Source organism: Osmerus eperlanus, chromosome 19 (genome assembly GCF_963692335.1).
Source record: "Osmerus eperlanus chromosome 19, fOsmEpe2.1, whole genome shotgun sequence".
In the NCBI taxonomy this organism is placed as follows: domain Eukaryota; kingdom Metazoa; phylum Chordata; class Actinopteri; order Osmeriformes; family Osmeridae; genus Osmerus; species Osmerus eperlanus.
In genome coordinates, this window is record NC_085036.1 from 416,255 (window position 1) to 435,596 (window position 19,342).

The 19,342-nt window shown below is 40.4% G+C and overlaps 1 protein-coding gene across 2 annotated transcripts in view; it reads left to right on the forward strand.

Moving 5' to 3' along the window:
- The window catches only part of sms (spermine synthase), a 122,220-nt gene that overhangs the window by 59,923 nt on the left and 42,955 nt on the right, over window positions 1-19,342 (forward strand). For both annotated transcript variants that reach the window (XM_062485538.1, XM_062485537.1), the window contains exon 6: window positions 8,160-8,314. In XM_062485538.1, the coding sequence (XP_062341522.1) occupies window positions 8,160-8,314 (155 nt within the window). The remainder of the gene's footprint in view (window positions 1-8,159; window positions 8,315-19,342) is intronic.

The window sequence follows — 19,342 nt, forward strand, 5'->3', positions numbered from 1 at the left end:
GTTTTGATTCAACGATGAGGCTGCCTCTTGCAGGGGAAATGAGAAGACATCTATTTCATTCTACACTTCACTCGTTTTTTCAGTTGTAAATGAGCAGCAAAAAAAAATTGCTTTTAAATCTATGTAATCTTTATAAATAATAAGTATGCATTTTTATATAAAATATACAGAAATATCAGTTGTAAAAATTTCATTCAAAAACAGACCCCTGTGCAACCGACGAAAGCAAGCACACCCTACAATTTCCCCAGAAATTGTACCCTCTCTAGTTATTATTGTTTCTCTTCAGACCCCTAAGTCTTTGTCAATATTTGGACTACATAGACAACGTCAATGTCAAAAGTTTCGAGCTTTTTTATGAATGAGCGATTTTCCACTAAATACATGTCAAGCTTATTTACGTTTTGGGGGGCATATTTTCAGTTAGCAGATGGTACTGTTTGAATCGCGATTCCATCTTCTACTGCCGGTAACGTCGTAGAATAATCTTCAAAGGGGGTTCTTTATTAATTGGGTGTGCTTTGCCTTCGGCAAGGGCACAACCTTTGTTCTCTCACATATGTATTATTGGGCTCAAGCCTTCGGCGAGAGCACAACCTTTGTTCTATCACATATATATTTAATATTTTTATTTATTTTTGCCCCCCTAAGCCTCAGTCAATATTTGGATTACATAGACAACCTAGGTGTCAAAAGTTTTGTCTTCGTAGCGATTGAGTTGCTTTTATTTTAATTTACACTCCGTTGCACAGTTTAGGAGGTTACAACGTTTTTGTGGCAAAAAGTGTCTTCTGTCAACGAAGGGTACTGAGTGCTAGCCTACGTCACTACGTCAGCACACGTTAGCAACGACGCATGGATACAACCTGATAGACGTTCTAGCACGCAAATTGGAGCTTGGATTATGAGTGAAAAATGCCAAACCCCCAAAATTACCAACCATTGGGCTTTGTTGAGAAAGCAATTTCGAGTGGAACTGCCATCTCGGATTTTTGATTTAGGTCGTGAAAGTCTTTGTAATTTGAGCGAGTGCGGGTCGCCCGTGAGACTGCCTAAGCGGCAGCCATGCAAGCGTCATAGTAGTCTAGTATTTTTTTTATTTTTTTTACATTTAGTCATTTAGCAGACGCTCTTATCCAGAGCGACTTACAGTAAGTACAGGGACATTCCCCCGAAGCAAGTAGGGTGAAGTGCCTTGCCCAAGGACACAACATCATTTAGCACGGGCGGGAATCGAACTGGCAACCTTCAGATTACTAGCCCGATTCCCTAACCGCTCAGCCACCTGACTCCCTGACGTTATGACGATATGACTATTGTGAAGACAGCCAGATGGTGAGATTTTAATGTAGGTTGATGCAGTGCTTAATTTGTGAAGTGGGAGGTCCCGGAACGTAGAGGGGGGGTGGATCCGGCGACTCAAAATGGGGTTGGAGGTAACGGAACTCCCCCAAAATTGCACTGCGCAGGCATGCAAACAGGTCAGAGGTAAGGTGAGAACGGTACGGCGAATCCGCAACCCTCTAGGGCAGGGGTTCCCAAACATTTCAACCCACGACCCCTAAAATAATGGTGCCAGTGACTCGCGACCGCCACATGCTAAAATACATGCACATTTTGTGTCTGATGTGATGCTAGTTCGGGAGTTCGATAGTCAATGCGAGCGAGACAAATGTCTGGGCCTTTATTTGAACGCAAAATCGTTTTTGAGCTTTGTGTAAAATAAACATAGCCTTTTTCAATTGGTAAAACCTTGTCTACTGAAGGTGATGTATTTTTGTCTAAATTTTTCAGCCCCACCCTTACGTTTCTTAGCCTGGTTTTCCATCGTTATTCTTCTCCCGGTGGCCAGTCCGCTACTGCGGGCTGTGCCGCGGTGGTGGATTTTCAAGTCATATTATTTTAAATTCTCGTGCTGTCGGGGTGCTGTAGCACTCTCAGCCCCCCTAGTTCCCGCGGCCAAGGTATTCCTTCTCCACTGAAATCCAAAACTCAGCCAGTGTCTTGGCTGAGAACACTGCCTTTAACGTTCGGTCGCTTGACAGTTCAACTAATACGTCCTCCTTGTCGGATGTCAGATGGTTTGCCGTACTTACAGTGAATGGAAAATCAAAAGGCTGATGGCTTTTTTATTTGCATGCATTAATTGAACAACAATTTTTTACTTGTTAACATTTTGCCTAAAATATGCTATTTCTAATTGTTTTAAAATGTTCCTTGATTTCTGGAAATCATCTCGCGACCCCCACTTTGGGAACCACTGCTGTAGGGGGGTCTGGGGGCATGCTCCCCCGCAGGAAAATTTCTCAAATTTTAAAGTTAAATGCATCAATCTAGTGCACTTTGAGAGCAAAATTAAGAGGCTAGATCAATGTATAAAACTTCTCCCCACTCTGCCCCTGAAATTATCCAAACAAAACGAGGCTAACAGCTAGCCCTCTCAACCAGAACAAGCGCAAGTGTCACTTGAAGTGCCTCCTCCTCTGTCTTACCCTGAAGATTCACCTCAAAATGCATAGAAAATGCAAACACAAGATTTTTGTGGAACTTCAATGGGGAATAAAGACTAACAAGACAGATAACAACATTGAACACTACACGGTAATTTTTTTTTTTCATTTAGGCGAATAATTTTTCTTAGTGACACAGGAGGTGCCAGATCCAATAAAAAAGGTTCCGGATCCAACGTCGGAGGTGCCGGAACATGTTCCGGCGTGTTCCGGCTCAAATTAAGCACTGGGTTGATGTAAAATCTTTGATTGGTTTGCTACGTGAGAGCCCCGTCAGCCTCCGTTGACGATTGCGTCAGCTGTTGTCGATCTCTGATGAGTATTTTCTTACTTTCGTACCAGGGTCAATTCTACATCAAAAATCAGAAGGAGGGCAATGTTTTAAAGATATGGCGATTGCGAAGACAGACAGCGGGTCATATTTTTGTGATTTGTGTAAAACTTGGAATTTGAGTGACACCGCGGCTTGTTTTGACATTAGCCTCAGTCAGACTCGGCTCGCAGTGTGTAGTACTGTCTTCAATGCCACAGCTAAACTTTATGTCAAAAGAAACATTCTCATTTCCGGCCCTTTCAAACAATCAGTGAAATGTGGAGCAACAGCAGCTAGCCTCTAGCAAACTTATTTTGAATTAGCCATTTCCCCCTACATTAATGTCAAACTTATTTACGTTTTGGGGGGCATATTTTCAGTTAGCAGACGGTACTGTTTGAATCGCGATTCCATCTGAAATATACTGCCAGTGATCGTTGTTATAGTAGCTTGTTTCAAAGGGGGTTCGCAGCTGTTTCAAAGGGTGTTCTTAATGAAATATGCAATATGAGTAGGCTAAATGCTTGAAAATATCACTAGAAGGGAAAATCTTAGAGGACGGACCCACCTGCAACCGACGCAAGCAAGCACACCCTACAATTTCCCCATAAATTGTACCCTCTCTAGAGTTTATTTATTCACAATAAATTCAAAGAACAATACTTGGAATGCTGCTTCAGCATTCCAAGTATTGTTCTTTGAATCTTTATTCTAGCATCTTCTATTTCTTCCGTGGCACCTTTCAGCGCCTTCAAATCTTCAGCTATTAAAACCTTTCAGCTATCAAAAAATTCAGCAGTTTCAGGCCATGGGTGCTATGACTTTTCAGCTTTGTACCTCTTATGCTTGAATTAATATAAATCAATATTCATAATATTTTGAACATGGGTTTCCAATGGAGTTTTCTTTCAAATCCTCTCAAACTTCTTTAAACTTCTTCAACTTCCAAATCCTTCTTCTTCCTCAATCTTTCAGCTAGAGCCACCATTTAAACTTTAAAATGTTGACAAAACCCTAAACAATTTTTAAATAATTCAGCTTTTTGATATCTATTCAACTTTTTTCAATATCACTGATTATGTTTCATGACTTTTTCAAGCCGTTTCTGAGATTTACATGGGTGTTTACGTGAAACCCTAGAGTGCAGACTGAAACGCTTAGAGTGCAGGGCAGCTTCGGATGTCGTTGAAAAAATATTTCTAGTTTGCCAGCACTGCCACAATTTTCGCTCTTCATGCTTCATTTTTGGATCAATAGATAGCTAATTTTGTGCTGGTCGTAGACAGTTGTCTGTTGAATCCAACAGACGTACACATTTGTTCAGAGCCCCACGAAAGCGAGACAAAGTCCAACTCTCGCCCCATAGAGACCAATGCAAATCTGGTGACAAAATCGTCAGAGAAAGCAAAAAGAACAAGATTTTGAAACTGCCGGTAGAGTCGTATTTCTGACCGCACAGAAATATAAAGGACATCTCTGGTTTCGACAGAGTCTTGGGTCTCTTATTTTTTTGGATTGGACGTATAGTTTTGCGTCTAGGTTAACTTGTTTGAGGTGTGGATTCTAGCTACATTTCTGTTATTCTCTTCCCTCTGCGCGTTAGCAATCATAGCTGCACCATCACCGTGGCATCGACAGACACGCACCACTCAGTCTCTCACACAGGTGATTGGTGCGTTTACTTGACCATGAGAAACCCGTTTACTAGCAATTGTCGGTTTCGATTACTCCGTTTACATGTGTAATTAGTTATGCGATTACTCAATAAACGCGTCTACATGATTCTTTTTTATTAATCGTTGTATGCTCCACGGACAAAACTTGCACCATCATCCTTCTGCAACAAAGTGTCGCCGTGTCTTCCTGTATTGGCCCTACTGCTGTATGTTTCATTCCATCAACACATTGAATCCTACTAAGAAAGCCGAGTAAACGCACTCAATGGTAGGCTACATCTGCTACTGCTAATACTATCCCAACTATAGTTTCATCTGTTAAAACGATAATATTCTTGTTACGACTAGCTAGCCTACTTCTTCTTCTGTTTAACAGTTCAGCTTTCAGCTTCTCCCGCATTGTAGGCTATTTTAGCTCTTAGCTTTGTTAAGATGATGCAGTTCAGCTTCCACACTGCCTCTTTTGTGTGACTCACACATTTTTGAAATTAATTTCAGCTTTCAGCTTGCGGGTATTTTCTCATTTCTCACTTTCATACTTTATAAAATATAAAGGTTTTTGTGCAAATTATTCTCCCTTTAAAAGTAATGGTAAATCCTTTCAAATCATTGTTGGAATGCTGCTCCAGCCCCTTTCAAAAATACCTTTCGGTTGCTTTGAAGCTTCAGCTCATAACTTTCTACTAAATTTTAACTTTTCAGCTTTTTTAGCATGGTCAGCTATCCCCATTCAGGTTTTCAGCATTCTCACTGCTGTTTCGCAGGAACAGCCTTTTCTGGATCAGTCAAAATTTGGACTACATAGACAACAGCGGTTTTAAAAAGGTTCGTCTTGGTCTCGATTGCGTTGGTTGTATTTATCTAATTTGCTAGCCACAGTCACTGACGTTACTAACATCACTACGTCACTAACGTCACGAAAACACGCGTGACTACCTGTAGCAGAACATTCGTTTCGCATCTGTTAACTAGGGGGATAGCTAGGCTAACTATAGCTTTACTGCAAGGCAGCTGCAGAAACGCCACAAGCAAAGAGGCCAGGGTGATAACTATTTACTAATTTTACTTTGTGATATGAAACACAATTATGAAATGTAATGTACAATATTAGCTGATATTATTAAGGAAGTAGGCCCACATCTACTTTCGGAAACGGTAGTCTACTATTTCACTGAAGCATTAGCATCATGACATTAGCCTCTGTTGCCCGGGCAACACATACTACAGTGGTCTCTGATGCATCTGTTTTCAATCGTTAAAATAAACATTCCTCAAACATTTTCGTTGTAGGATTTATTATGACATTACATTACAAGTAAACGATTTGTTGGTGAAATTATCATTACCTGTGGTTTCAAACCAGTGTTGCTCACTGCAACGCTGTAGCCTACTCGAGACACACTACAAAAACATCTACACAGCTGTTTAGGAAGTCAAACGGCGACAGAACATGTTCGGCACTCCCCTTACTTAAATCAAAAGTCTTTCAATAGGTGAAACTATCTGACTACTAACCTGAACTTCATTGCCACAGCCTAAACTTTGTCAATCTGTTCATGAAAATAATTAATTTCAGCCTAAACCGCACAATGGAACGTTAAATCGAATTCAACCAACGCAATCGCTACCAAGACGAACACAGCAGTAGTCTAGTACTGTACTGTAACTAGTAGTACAATTTACCGGGGCAGCTTCTCCACACAGGGTTATATCGCATTTTGTGTTGTTACTCACAATGATCGCTACCAGTGAGCTTTTTATGAATGAGCGATTTTCCACTAAATAAATGTCAAGCTTATTTACGTTTTTGGGGGCATATTTTCAGTTAGCAGATGGTACTGTTTGAATGGCAATTCCAGCTTCTACTGCCAGTAACGTCGTAGAATAATCTTCAAAGGGGGTTCTTTATTAATGAATGAATGCAATATGAGTAGGCTAAATGCCTGAAAATATCACGAGAATTGAAAAACTTAAAAGGATGTTTAAGTCATAGAGATTAAGTCAATTTTTACACCAGTCTGCCAAATTTATTCGTTTTGATTCAGCTATGAGGCTGCCTCTTGCAGGGGAAATGAGAAGACATCTATTTCATTCTACACTTAACTCGTATTTTCAGTTGTAAATGAGCAGCAAAAAAAAGATGCTTTTAAATCTATATAAACTTTATAAATAATAAGTATGCATTTTTATATAAAATATACATAAATATCAGTTGTAAAAATGTCATTCAAAAACGGACCCCTGTGCAACCAACGCAAGCAAGCACACCCTACAATTTCCCCAGAAATTATACCCTCTCTAGTTATATATGAAATTTGCATGAGGTTTGCTAGTCAGATTATTGCTACATTGCTGCAAACAACATGTTGTAGGTTGGTTGTTCTCCTGTCTCCCCAATTTTTTGGGTCACCAGGCGTCACTGGTTCTAACATAATTTCAGTGGTTAGTCAACTACAAATTCCTGTGCATTTACCAGGGAAAGTACAGTTCAATTAAAGTCTCTCAACTACAGTGCAACAATGGCTTTTCAACTAGAATATAGTACATTGCAGCAAAAACACGCATAACTTTAATGCAACATCCAAGTATGTCTAAGAGTCAAACAATTTTACAGCTACAGAACAAAATCATATCCTTACCAGCCATGCGGTTTTTCTTAAAGTAAATGAATATCCTTACCCCACCATGCCAGTATAATAAGAGACTGGTTATTGCAACTCCAGATTAAAAGAAAATTGAGCCTTATGTCTGTTAAAATGACATTAGACTAAATGAGCTAGTTCCCTAGGAAGTGTATAGGGATTTTGTTACAATTGATTAGGTAACAAAGGTATTTTAGTATTTTCTTTATATGTACTTTGAATAATATATTTTTATTAAAAACTTAACGGAGGTGTGCCAGTTCCCTGAAACTTTAGTTTTTAGCAGGGTAGTTTTTGTAGTCTGTTAATAAGTTGTAGTATGCTTCATTGTTAATCTTGAGAATCTTAACATTTCTGTTAAATGGTGTTTGATTATATAAATGTGTAACTGGAGAAGGAACAGAGAATACCAATTGCAAGATCAACCCCTGCTTTTATTTGATCTTTTGTCATTCCTTTTTTTAAGAATTTAACAAAAGTTATTTATCTTTGGGAAGTCAAAAATAAATGGCATAAATGACATTCTTTCTCAATTGCAGTATTAGAGACACCTGAAGTTTTTTATTTTTTTACTGTTAATGTATGATTGACTGTCTGCTTCAGAAGAACCAAATACATAGCATCTAACTCATGCTGTACCATATTGAATTGGTTTGCATGATTACATTATTTTGAATTGTATTGCCTTGAATTGCATTGTGTCAAATCGCACTGCATCGCAATAAGGGTGAATAATTTTGTATTGCATTAGTTGTTGCTTCATATGCATCATTAATGTATCGAATCGGCAATGCATTGAGATGTGTGTACAGATTTTTCTCCTGTCATATTCTTAGGATTTTGAATTTGACGCCTGTACTATAAACAAGCCTCAAGGATAACTTTTTATGTGAATAACTTTTCCTTCAACCAAAACCTTTATCAGTAAGATCACCCAAATAATAAGTCTACAGCGTGCCAACAATCAATTTATTTCTTGCTTTGACACAGTGAAATTTGTCTTTTGTTTATACCCTAGACCTTGCAGAAAGTGACCTGCCCTACACCCAAGCCATAATCGGTGGTGGGCGAGAGAACTACACTGGGAAGGAGGTGCTCATCCTAGGGGGTGGAGATGGAGGTATCCTCGCTGAGGTCCTCAAACTGAAGCCAAAGATGATAACCATGTTGGAGATATCCTTTCAACAGGAAGCTGAATCTTTGTTGACAACAAGTGCTCAATTTAGGGAGGTCTGGAAGGGAACATCCTACAGCCAAAAAGTGACAAGAGGAAATTAGTAAAATGGATAGTTTTCCTGTTTATTTGATCAAAATAATCAATATAAATAATAAAAATTAAGTGTTTTTTACACATATGTTCAATGGTATACACTGGAGATCAAAATTAGGTAACAATTTATAAACGGTAGATTATTTTCTGAAATATTGTTAATCTTCATTGCTCAAAAGTTTAACGAATATTAGCTGTGGGTACAACATAGTTCTACATGCATGTTTTACAAAATAACTAAGGCATTTCACCAAAAACCTTTATTTTATGGGGAAAACAGTGATCAAAATGAGAGAACAACAACCATTGGAGCTCCAAATAGACCCTTTCTGTGAATGACTTCAGCACATCTGAGGCCGCTGGACATCACTAGTTTCTCCCACTGCTCTGATGTGATCTTGGTCCACGCTTCTTCCAGTGTCTTCCACAGTTCAGTAAATGTAGTGAGTTTCTTAGCCATAACTTTGTCGCCAAGGAATTTCCAATAGGGTTTAGATCAGAACTCTGGGCCGACTTTTTTCATAATTAATATTTTCTTATTTTCAATTAACTGCTTTACCAGCGATGGAGGAAGTACTGAAATTTAGTACTTCAGTAGAAGTACAAGTACCCAGGACAATATATACTTAAGTAAACGTAAAAGTACTACATCAACAATCCTACTTAAGTAAAAGTCAAAAGTACTTACTTTTAAATTTACTTTAAGTATTAAAAGTAAAAGTACTCACGCAATGGGTTGTCTCAATGTCTAGGCTATGCCATTTTGATAAAGAATGCAGATATAGCTACTGGTAATACTTATGCCTCTACAGATGTCACTACTAGTAATATTTATAAGCAACAACGTGTTTATTGGAAAGGTTTGTGTACTTATTGTGCTTACCCTGTGTAATACTGTTCACACTCTAACCTACAATTCTGCGGATGACAAGTTATCTACCAGGGATTATCTGCTAAATGAAATTTTGCAGATAATCCCTTTCAAATTGAACACTTGCCAATTAAATAACCATTTAAATTACTTACCCAACTTCAGCAAGTCCTCATTGCTTGTCCACGATGTGCGAAACTTCGGAAGTAAAATTGCTGCAGCAATGAGCTCAGGGTCAGCAAGCATGTCTCCAAACTGCCGCTGTATTCCTTCTTGAAGGGCAGTAATCAGTGGCTGGCAGAACTTGGATGATGTTTTGAGGCGGTCAAACTTCACAGTTAGGAGGGGGCACCAGCCCACTATAACCTTTGCATTTCCCCTGCAAGAAGCAGCCTCATAGCTGAATCAAAACGAATACATTTGGCAGACCGGTGTAAAAATTGACTTAATCTCTATGACTTAAACGTCCTTTTAAGTTTTTCCCTTCTCGTAATATTTTCAGGCATTTAGCCTACTCATATTGAATTCATTCATTAATAAAGAACCCCCTTTGAAGATTTTTCTACGACGTTACCGGCAGTAGAAGATGGAATCGCGATTCAAACAGTACCATCTGCTAACTGAAAATATTACGTAATAAAAAATTTAAAAGAGGTATGTGCTTTAAAAACTAAATGGTGAGAAAAAGTGTTAAAAGTATATCTGTCATTGTTATGCATTGCAATATTTTCTTACTGTTGAAAATGGAGAAAAAACTTTAATGAAAAGAGTATCTTATTGACTTTCATACATTTTTAAGCGTTAAAAGTATGAAAGAATGAAAGACTGAGAATCAGAAAAAAGTTTGAAGTTAGAAAAATGAGCAAATATAGTGATGAAGAGTATATTGCATAAGTTATCAATATCATAGCAGACAAAAGTATGTCAGCAGTATGAAGGTTGTCAAAGGATCCTCAAGGCTCCTTTGTTTGAATGCACCTTGGAGAAATAATGAATAGAAATGCTTACTAGATAATTGGTGTATTTGCATAGGATGTGTTAGAACTTGCTTCCATATGTGTATTGAGACGGGATGGATTAGCAAAAGCTTGCAAATGTTTTAGAACTCTTTTCCATTTTGTTATGAATTAGCAACTTCTTGCTGATGTGCATCTAAGATAAGATGTGTTAAACCGTCTTGCGGAAAGTTTCAGATAGGAGGCCTCTGTATGACAGCTAGACACTTGACTTCCCAAAGACACAAATTGAAAACGGAGACGATCTTTCGATTTAAAGACAAGTTACTTAAGCTCTGTTGTCAATATCGTCAATTAAAAGTAAAAACTTTCCAGTTACGAAGCGTTTGTTCGTAGGATTAACGCCAGCTGCAGCAAACACTTACCCCAGCCCCGGTTTCGCCTGGGACACACTGCCTGCGATCGGCTGCGATCTGCTGCGACGCGCCTGGAAACGCCTCTTTTTTCTTTCGGCGCCCATGTTATCAAATGGGACCGACCACACTGGCTGCGAAGCGCTGCGCAGCGATCGTTTCGGCAGCTGGTCGAATTTTTTCGCAAGACGCTTGCGAAATCGGCTGCAGGATGATGAAATACACCATATTAGTTGATATATTTGAATAAGAAAACATGTTATTAAGATTTTACTCCATTAATTGTAGACTACGGTGAACATTTGTAAAGTTGTAGACTTTATAATTACACAATGTTGGTAACGAACGTCCTTTACATGTGGTTACCCTGATGAAAACAAATGAAAATAAACGGATAGATCCGTTGAGCTAGCATGCCCGTAGTTGTTTTGTTTGTTTGAGAGAAACGAGTTGTCACGCGTTGCACACAACACACAAGCAGACATAGCCTACCGAGAGAGAACCCCCAAGTAGATTTCTAAAATCAGCATCAAATGAATTCTCGAAGTTGAAAAGCACAGGGAGTTGTTGTATGTCAGCAACAATTTTACAAGGACAACGTAGATAAGGATCAATGCTGGGATATAGCCAATGCCATGTTTATGTACCATGTCAGCGTAAAGGAAAGCTCAGAGTAGCTGAAAGGCTTGGTGACCAGCGTGGAGAAATGCGCGAACAGCTTTTGCTCAGTCGTAGCCGATCGTAGCCGATCGTGGCGCTGCGCGGCGCGTCCAGGCGCTTCGCAGCCAGTGTGTCCCAGGCGTTTGGCTGTTCGTGACGGTCAGCTATTACAGTCTTGAGCCTCGATTTTTGCAGATTTCTGTGAAACCTGCTAAAATAAAAACTATCTAGCTAGATTATGTACACTTTAAGCTCAATGTACATACCTTGTTTGGCCAATTTGGTCGATTGTCGAAAAGAAGTCGAACCGTTTTTAGTTATGGAGAGCCATCGCGCTAGCTCGACTATAGGAGAGAATAACAGAAATTTAGCTAGAATCCACACCTCAAACAAGTTAACCTAGACGCAAAACTATAAGTCCAATCCAAAAAATAAGGATTTTTTTTCGAGACCCAAGACTCCAAGATATGGAAACCAGATATCCCTTATATGTCTGTGCGGTCAGAAATACGACTCTACCGGCAGTTTCAAAAACGTGTACCCAATTCTGCTTTCATGGTGCGTGTCTGTTTGGTTGCCACGGTGATGGCGCAGCTGTGATAGCTAACGAGCTAGGCAGAGAGAAAAACGAACATTTACCTAGCATCCACACCTCAAACAAGTTGACTTAGACACAAAAATTCACATCAAATCCATAAAATGAGGATATTTTCCGAGACCCAAGACTCTGCCGAAACTAGAGATGTCCTTTATATGTCTGTGCGGTCAGAAATATGTCTCTACCGGCAGTTTCGAAATCGTCTTCCTTCTTTCTTTCTCTGACGGATTTTATCCACCTCTCCATTGAAGTTAGTGAGAGAATTTGAAAGGCTGCTCTCGCTTCAAGGCTCATAGCTGAATATCTGTAAATGTGAGCTCTTTAGTAGTTACATTGGCTGGAAGAGGACAATTTCTCCTACATTTTAAGGTATAACTTGTTTCTGTAAGTTAAACTATATGAACGTTAGAGGAATTTGTTTGACAATTTAGTTGAATATCAGAAAAAGAGCAGCCAGCAGTGTGCCACTCTGCTTGCTGCTCATTCATAAAAATCAAGAAGGAGCAAACACTAATGTATTTCAAACTGTCATAATTCAAAATCGGCTGAATATTTCAAAAAGCTGAATCATTTGGGAATAGCTGAATGTCTTGTGGACATTTTAAAGGTTGAATGGTGTCTCTAGCTGAAAGTATGCTGAAGTAGTTACGTTTGAAAGAGGAGGAAGCTTTTTAATGATTTGAAAGGATTTATCATTACTTTTAGTGGGAGAATAATTTGCACAAAAACCTTAATATATTAAAAAAGTATAAAAGTGAGAAATTAGAAAAGTCGTAGCACACATCTCCTGAAAGAGCTGAACGTTCTGATTCCAAAATTGTAGGAATCGGTGAAAGTATGCCGGACTAGTTAAAGGACAAAAAATGGCGGAAGAACTAAGAAGTTGGAACTAGAAAGTGCATTTCCTGCAGAAAATGCGTTGGAATGCTGAAAGATGAATTTTCTTTTTAATTGTTGAAAATAGGCTACAGAAATTAGAAAATACCCGCAAGCTGACATCTGAAATGAATTTCAAAAATGTGTGAGTCACACAAAAGAGGCAGTGTGGAAGCTGAACTGTATCATCTAACAAAGCTAAGTGCTTAAATACAATGCGTGAGAATAAGTTTGAACGTTGTGAAGCAATCGAAGAAATAGTAGAATTTCAAGAGGCAGTGTGGAAGCTGAACTGCATCATCTAACAAAGCTAAGAGCTTAAATAGCCTACAATGCGGGAGAAGCTGAAAGCTGAACTGTTAAACTGTAGAAGTAGTAGAAGTAGTATATTCGTTTTAGTAGCTGAAATTATAGTGCTCTTAGTCTTTTAATGAGACGAGTTGACTGAATAGCTCTGTCTTGTGACTCCACTAATCAGCTAATACATATCACCTGTGTGAGAGACTGAGTGGTGCGTGTCTGTCGTTGCCACGGTGATGGTGCAGCTATGATTGCTAACGCGCTGAGGGCAGAGAATAACAGAAATGTAGCTAGAATCCAAGACCCAAGACTCTGCCGAAACCAGAGATGTCCTTTATATTTCTGTGCGGTCAGAAATACGACTCTACCGGCAGTTTCAAAATCTTGTTCTTTTTGCTTTCTTTGACGATTTTGTCACCAGATTTGCATTGGTCTCTATGGTGCGAGAGTTGGACTTTGTCTCGCTTTCGTGGGGATCTGAACAAATGTGTACGTCTGTTGGATTCAACAGACAACTGTCTACGACCAGCACACAATTAGCTATCTATTGATCCAAAAATTAAGCATGAAGAGCGAAAATTGTGGCAATGCTGGCAAACTAGAAATATTTTTTCAACGACATCCGAAGCTGCCCTCCACTCTAAGCGTTTCAGTCTGCACTCTAGGGTTTCACGTACACACCCATGTAAATCTCAGAAACGGCTTGAAAAAGTCATGAAACATAATCAGTGATATTGAAAAAAGTTGAATAGATATCAAAAAGCTGAATAATTTTAAAATAGTTTAGGGTTTTGTCAACATTTTAAAGTTTAAATGGTGGCTCTAGCTGAAAGATTGAGGAAGAAGAAGGATTTGGAAGTTGAAGAAGTTTAAAGAAGTTTGAGAGGATTTGAAAGAAAACTCCATTGGAAACCCATGTTCAAAATATTATGAATATTGATTTATATTAATTCAAGCATAAGAGGTACAAAGCTGAAAAGTCATAGCACCCATGGCCTGAAACTGCTGGATTTTTTGGTAGCTGAACGGTTTTAATAGCTGAAGATTTGAAGGCGCTGAAAGGTGCCACTGAAGAAATAGAAGATAAATAATAATAAGTTGAATAAAGATTCAAAGAACAATACTTGGAATGCTGAAGCAGCATTCCAACAATTACCAATTTTAAAAACTACTTAAATTACAAAATACACAACAACAAAATACTCATCCACAACAAAACTATTCAATACAGTAATGTGTATTGAGTAGTTTTGTTGTGTATTTTGTCATTTTCAAGTAGTTTTTACAATTGGTAATTTAAAATGTACTTGATTACGTTTTGAAGGGAGTATTGTATTTCGCTACATTACATATCCCATCCGTTCTATGATGATCCGGTACGGACAAAAACTCTGAAAACAATCGGTTTTACGTAGCTCAAGTTGCTACAGCCAGCAGGTAACGCAGCCTGGCAACTGCAGCGCTACACTCTTGGGGTATGAACATGGTGGAGGCTGATGAAGAAAGTGTTTTGTCCGTCTCTTCATAAACGGAGTGACTAAGTTCAGTTGAGTTCTGGATTTTAATAAGTATTATCAATCTGCAGATTGGGAGAGAAAACCAGACCTCTGACAATAAATGACCACACAACACCAGGCTTAGGTCTCAATCATGTCTCTCTCTGCTCCGAAAGCCGGAGGACCATCTTTTATAGGGCACAAGAATGTAAACATAGATTGTGACAGTCAGGCAGTAATGACGTTTCAACAGTCTCAGAGAAAGAGATTCACTGCTCCCAACACATGACAACTCTCAGACTAGAGAGTTCATAGTTGGAGCTCTCCTTGTAGTCATGACAAGGAACGTTTAGCCAGTACTTTCTCCTGACCCCGAACATCTATTAACCCTGACACATAGACACAATATACTCTTATTAATAGCAAGCTTACATGAGAACGTACTAACTAGTATCCAATGACTAGTTCTATTGATTAGTGAATAATGTAAGCACACAGGAAATCCCAATTTCTTCCACAGTCCCCCCTTTTGACGTTTAACGTCAACACAACAAACATTTATCAACTGTTTATCTGGGGCCTGCTGTAGTGCCTGACATTTCACAAGTTTCATAACATTTCAAAACCTTAACAATCAAACAATACTTTATCTGTTACTACTCAGCACAGCATACATGATTATAGGATTTGAAGAAGTATTAGGTAGTACCCAATCAGGTGAAAAAGTACAAAGTCAATGAAGTGAATAGCATAATGTTTAGCTCTCTAGCTAGGGCTCCCAGAAATGACCTTAACGCTCCTTCTATTTTCCTTGTTCAAAGTTGCATGGTATTCTACACTTTGGTGATATTGTGACCTCCGATTCGTTCTAGTAACTCAGGCACCCCCTAGGACTCTACAAAAGAACTAGCTTATAGCTATTCACTTCATGAGCAAACAGCATTATGACAGTTTATCAATGATACCAGAAACATAGGCATATTTCTCTCCTGGACATAACCAAGGGTCATGCTCTCATGAGCTCAACACAGCATGGTATAGATCAAACACTGTTCATAAATTCAGATTATTTCAAACAGTATAAAAGTAATAAAGTAACCACTATCTTTAATTATTGTTCACCGATCTGTGGTTAAGGACAGATCTATTCAGATTGCACACAGCATTGTATATCAGTTGGAAAATAGAAGGAGGCAAATGGCCATCTTTATTACATTGGCAAAATAGTCACTTGGTACTTGAGATTACATATCCGACATATCAATCATTCCCAGGGCAATAAAGTAATCATCAGTCTTGCTTGCTTTTGTCTGTGGCTTGATTTGGGCTACCATAATCTTACTGGCAGCCTTCCGAGAGCCTACTGCACAGCACTGTACACAGCAGGCAGTACACATCTTCCAAGCACAAACCACAATCAGCACAACAACGATTAACATGCCCAATCCAGTGATTCCCATTTGAATGATAGTCGAAAAGAAACCCCCCACAGAGGAGGTCAGCCAGTCAGCAAAATTCCAAGCTTCAGGTTCCCCCAAAGCTGAAATTATGTTTTAATGTGAGCAGCCATACTTGTGATATTTTCAGATTCATCGTGGATAAAAGTACAACAGTCATGACCTATCACAGCACAGGTACCTCCCTGAGCTGACAACAGATAATCCAGTGCCATACGGTTCTGTAGCACTACCTGCCTCATGGCCTACATCTCAGAAGCAACTGCAGTTAAGGCGTCGGCTGTCTCATTACCAATGGACTCCAACCCTACTGCTAAGCTCCTAATATCTCTAAAGGCAGTGATAACACCATACACAGGGAGAATGGCAGCTGAAAACGTGAAAAGTGACTGTGTACTATTGAATCCACGTGATGTGATCCCAGCTTCTTAGCATCTGCATTAATAATACTTCTCTTGTGGCGGTGCCACCATTGTTTGGGAAAGGGGTGCAGGGGCAACCCATCTACAGGTCTGAGGGCTCCTACAATAAACCCAAGGTAACACTTTCCTGACCAGTCGGCCGGCAGGAAATAATAAGCACTCTTACCACATACCCACATGGTGCCATTGTTAGCTGCACGAGGAACCCAAAATGGTGATGCCCTTATACTTACAGGTCCATCTGCAACAGGCAAATCATGCAACAGGCTGTTAGCATACATACCACAGTGTGGTTACATGTATTTTTCCAAATACCTTCCCATAATTATTTAAACATTTAATCAACCATATACTACATCTTCTGTAGTATGCTAAAGGTGTAGGAATAACATAGTTAGCAACATCAGGAATTTATGTCACCCGCCCAAATGGTATACAGGACAAGTAACATTGATACAGATACAATTGAACTTACAAATCATCCAGTAGAGTGTGAGCATACATAGAAACCGTATCCTTGCATGTATTTTTTCACTCTCACTGTACCACTATGCCATACACATAACCATGCAGGTGGGGCATATTCAAGAGATGACTGACTCATTCGACAGAACAGTCACATTTGTAACATCCAACCCTACACAAGGCCACTTCTTGACCTTACACATATCAGCTATTGACAGAGGGACAGATCCCTGGATAACCTCCAGAATGCTTGGGACTCTAACCACAAACCCTGCAAGGTCTGTCCCCTCTAATGCTGCGTCCAGTCATTTTTCCCGTCCACGGTAAGGTGTTGTTGTACAGATTGTTCTTCATGTGTGCTTTATGATGAATCTCAATGTTCACATCAGTATAATTGGGAGCGTGCAATAGTGACTCTCGGTGTGGCTCATGTATGCGATGTCTGTGGACTTGTGCGTCCAGTATCAGTAAATGTCTGTCAGGTGTGTGCGTCAGTATGTCTGGATCTCATCTCTCATCGTAGCTCAGGCAGTGGCCACGGTTTCCTTGAAACACAGTATCCTCTCGTCCCCGTTCTGGGTGCTGTCATCTGCTTCATGTAGAGGCCGGAGGAAGACTGAAAGTGTCTTCCCCTCTCCAGGCTCCTCTCTCTGGTTTCCCATCTGGGTGCTGTCATCTGCTTCATGAATCACACATGAGGAAGAGAGGCATGGTAGCGACAGCGGCCCCTCTCTGGCTTTCTCCACATGTGACTCACCTTTCGACGTCTTCAACACCTCCCGGTGGGTGCTCTTTGAGACCTCCTTCTCAGTGCCCCTGGATTGGAGTGCTGGATGGCGGGATCCTGGTTTTGGCTCAAATCGGTCCACTGGACTGGAACCTGCTCCCGGATCAGCCGCTGCAAACGGGTCTCCACCCCCCTTGGTGTACACCTGGAGGAGTAACCCAGTGGGAATGAGACAAATGACAAGTTGGAGCAGGCACCATGTGGAGGTGCACCTGCTCCTCCACCGGCCCCTGGCTCTCCATTGGGACCCTCCACCGTGTTGTTCGGTGGAGGGGCCGTTTTGCAGTGTGTCGCATGGATCCATGTCGGACGACCCTCCACTTTCACAGCTGTGTGAGTCACCAAGAGAAACCAGGTATGGACCGGTCCATCTCGGTGAGAGGGCAGTCCTCTGTTTGTGCACTTTCACGTACACGTAGTCTCCCGGTTGATAGGGATGACATGGCTCCCCAGCGGGCAGCTTTCACCTGTGAATGCACAACCCTGGCTGCTCTAGTTAGGGCAAAATAAAAGTTTAACATTGTATCATCCATCTGGTGGATATCCATCTGTTTCAATGATAGTGGGGGAGAGACAAGCAATCTCATTGGTCTCCCTAAAACGATCTCATGTGGGGAAAGTCCATTCCTCCTCTGGGGAGTGGACCTCATGGCCATAAGAGCTAGTGGGAGTGCATCAGGCCATTTTAGGCCAGTCTCTTCACATATCTTGGCTAGTTTGTTTTTCAAAGTTCCATTTTGCCTCTCCACTGCCCCTGCAGACTGTGGGTGGTAGGGACAGTGGAAATGCTGGTTGATCTGGAGCGCTTTACAAAGTTCCTGAACAATTTGACCTGTGAAATGTGAACCTCTATCACTGGACAGTCTTGTGGGGATCCCATATCTACAGATCACATCTCTCATGAGAATCTTGGCTACCGTGGTAGCATCAGCTTTCCGACATGGATAGGCTTCTACCCATTTTGAGAACATGTCAACAATTACAAGCACATACTCAAAATTACAACACTTGTTCATCTGAATAAAATCAATTTGTAAATGCATAAAAGGACCACTTGGTGGCGGGTGGGCTGCGTCTCTTCTCTTTGGTCCCTTTCCGGGATTATGCTGCTGGCAGGTATGGCACTGAGCACTGTTGCTCAGCCTTTGTGGAAAAACCAGGTGCAAACCAATCAGTATTTACTATTGAGACCATACCCCCCTTGCTCGTATGGGCACAGCCGTGCGCCATGCGAGCCAACCAAGGGAAGAATGCACGTGGCGCCACCACGCGGCCGTCGGGGTGGCTCCACACTGCCGAAGTTGGATCTTTCACACAGCCAACGGATAACCAACCATCCCTCTCAGTGTTATCAGCAGCGGCTTGAAGGTCCGCCACATCATGAAGAGAGGGAGTGTGTGTTTCCGGTTGCTGGGACACAGAAAAAATAGAGACCTGGGACACATCAGAGGATTTGGCCGCAGCCTTTGCTGCTAAATCAGCTCTAGCATTTCCTCTTGAAACATCATCTGTATTGTTAGTATGAGCCTCACACTTAACAATAGCTAGCTTTGTCGGTAGTAGTATTGCAGATAACAAATTATCAATCATCTTTCCATTCTTGATTGCTCCACCTGAGGAGTTAATGAAA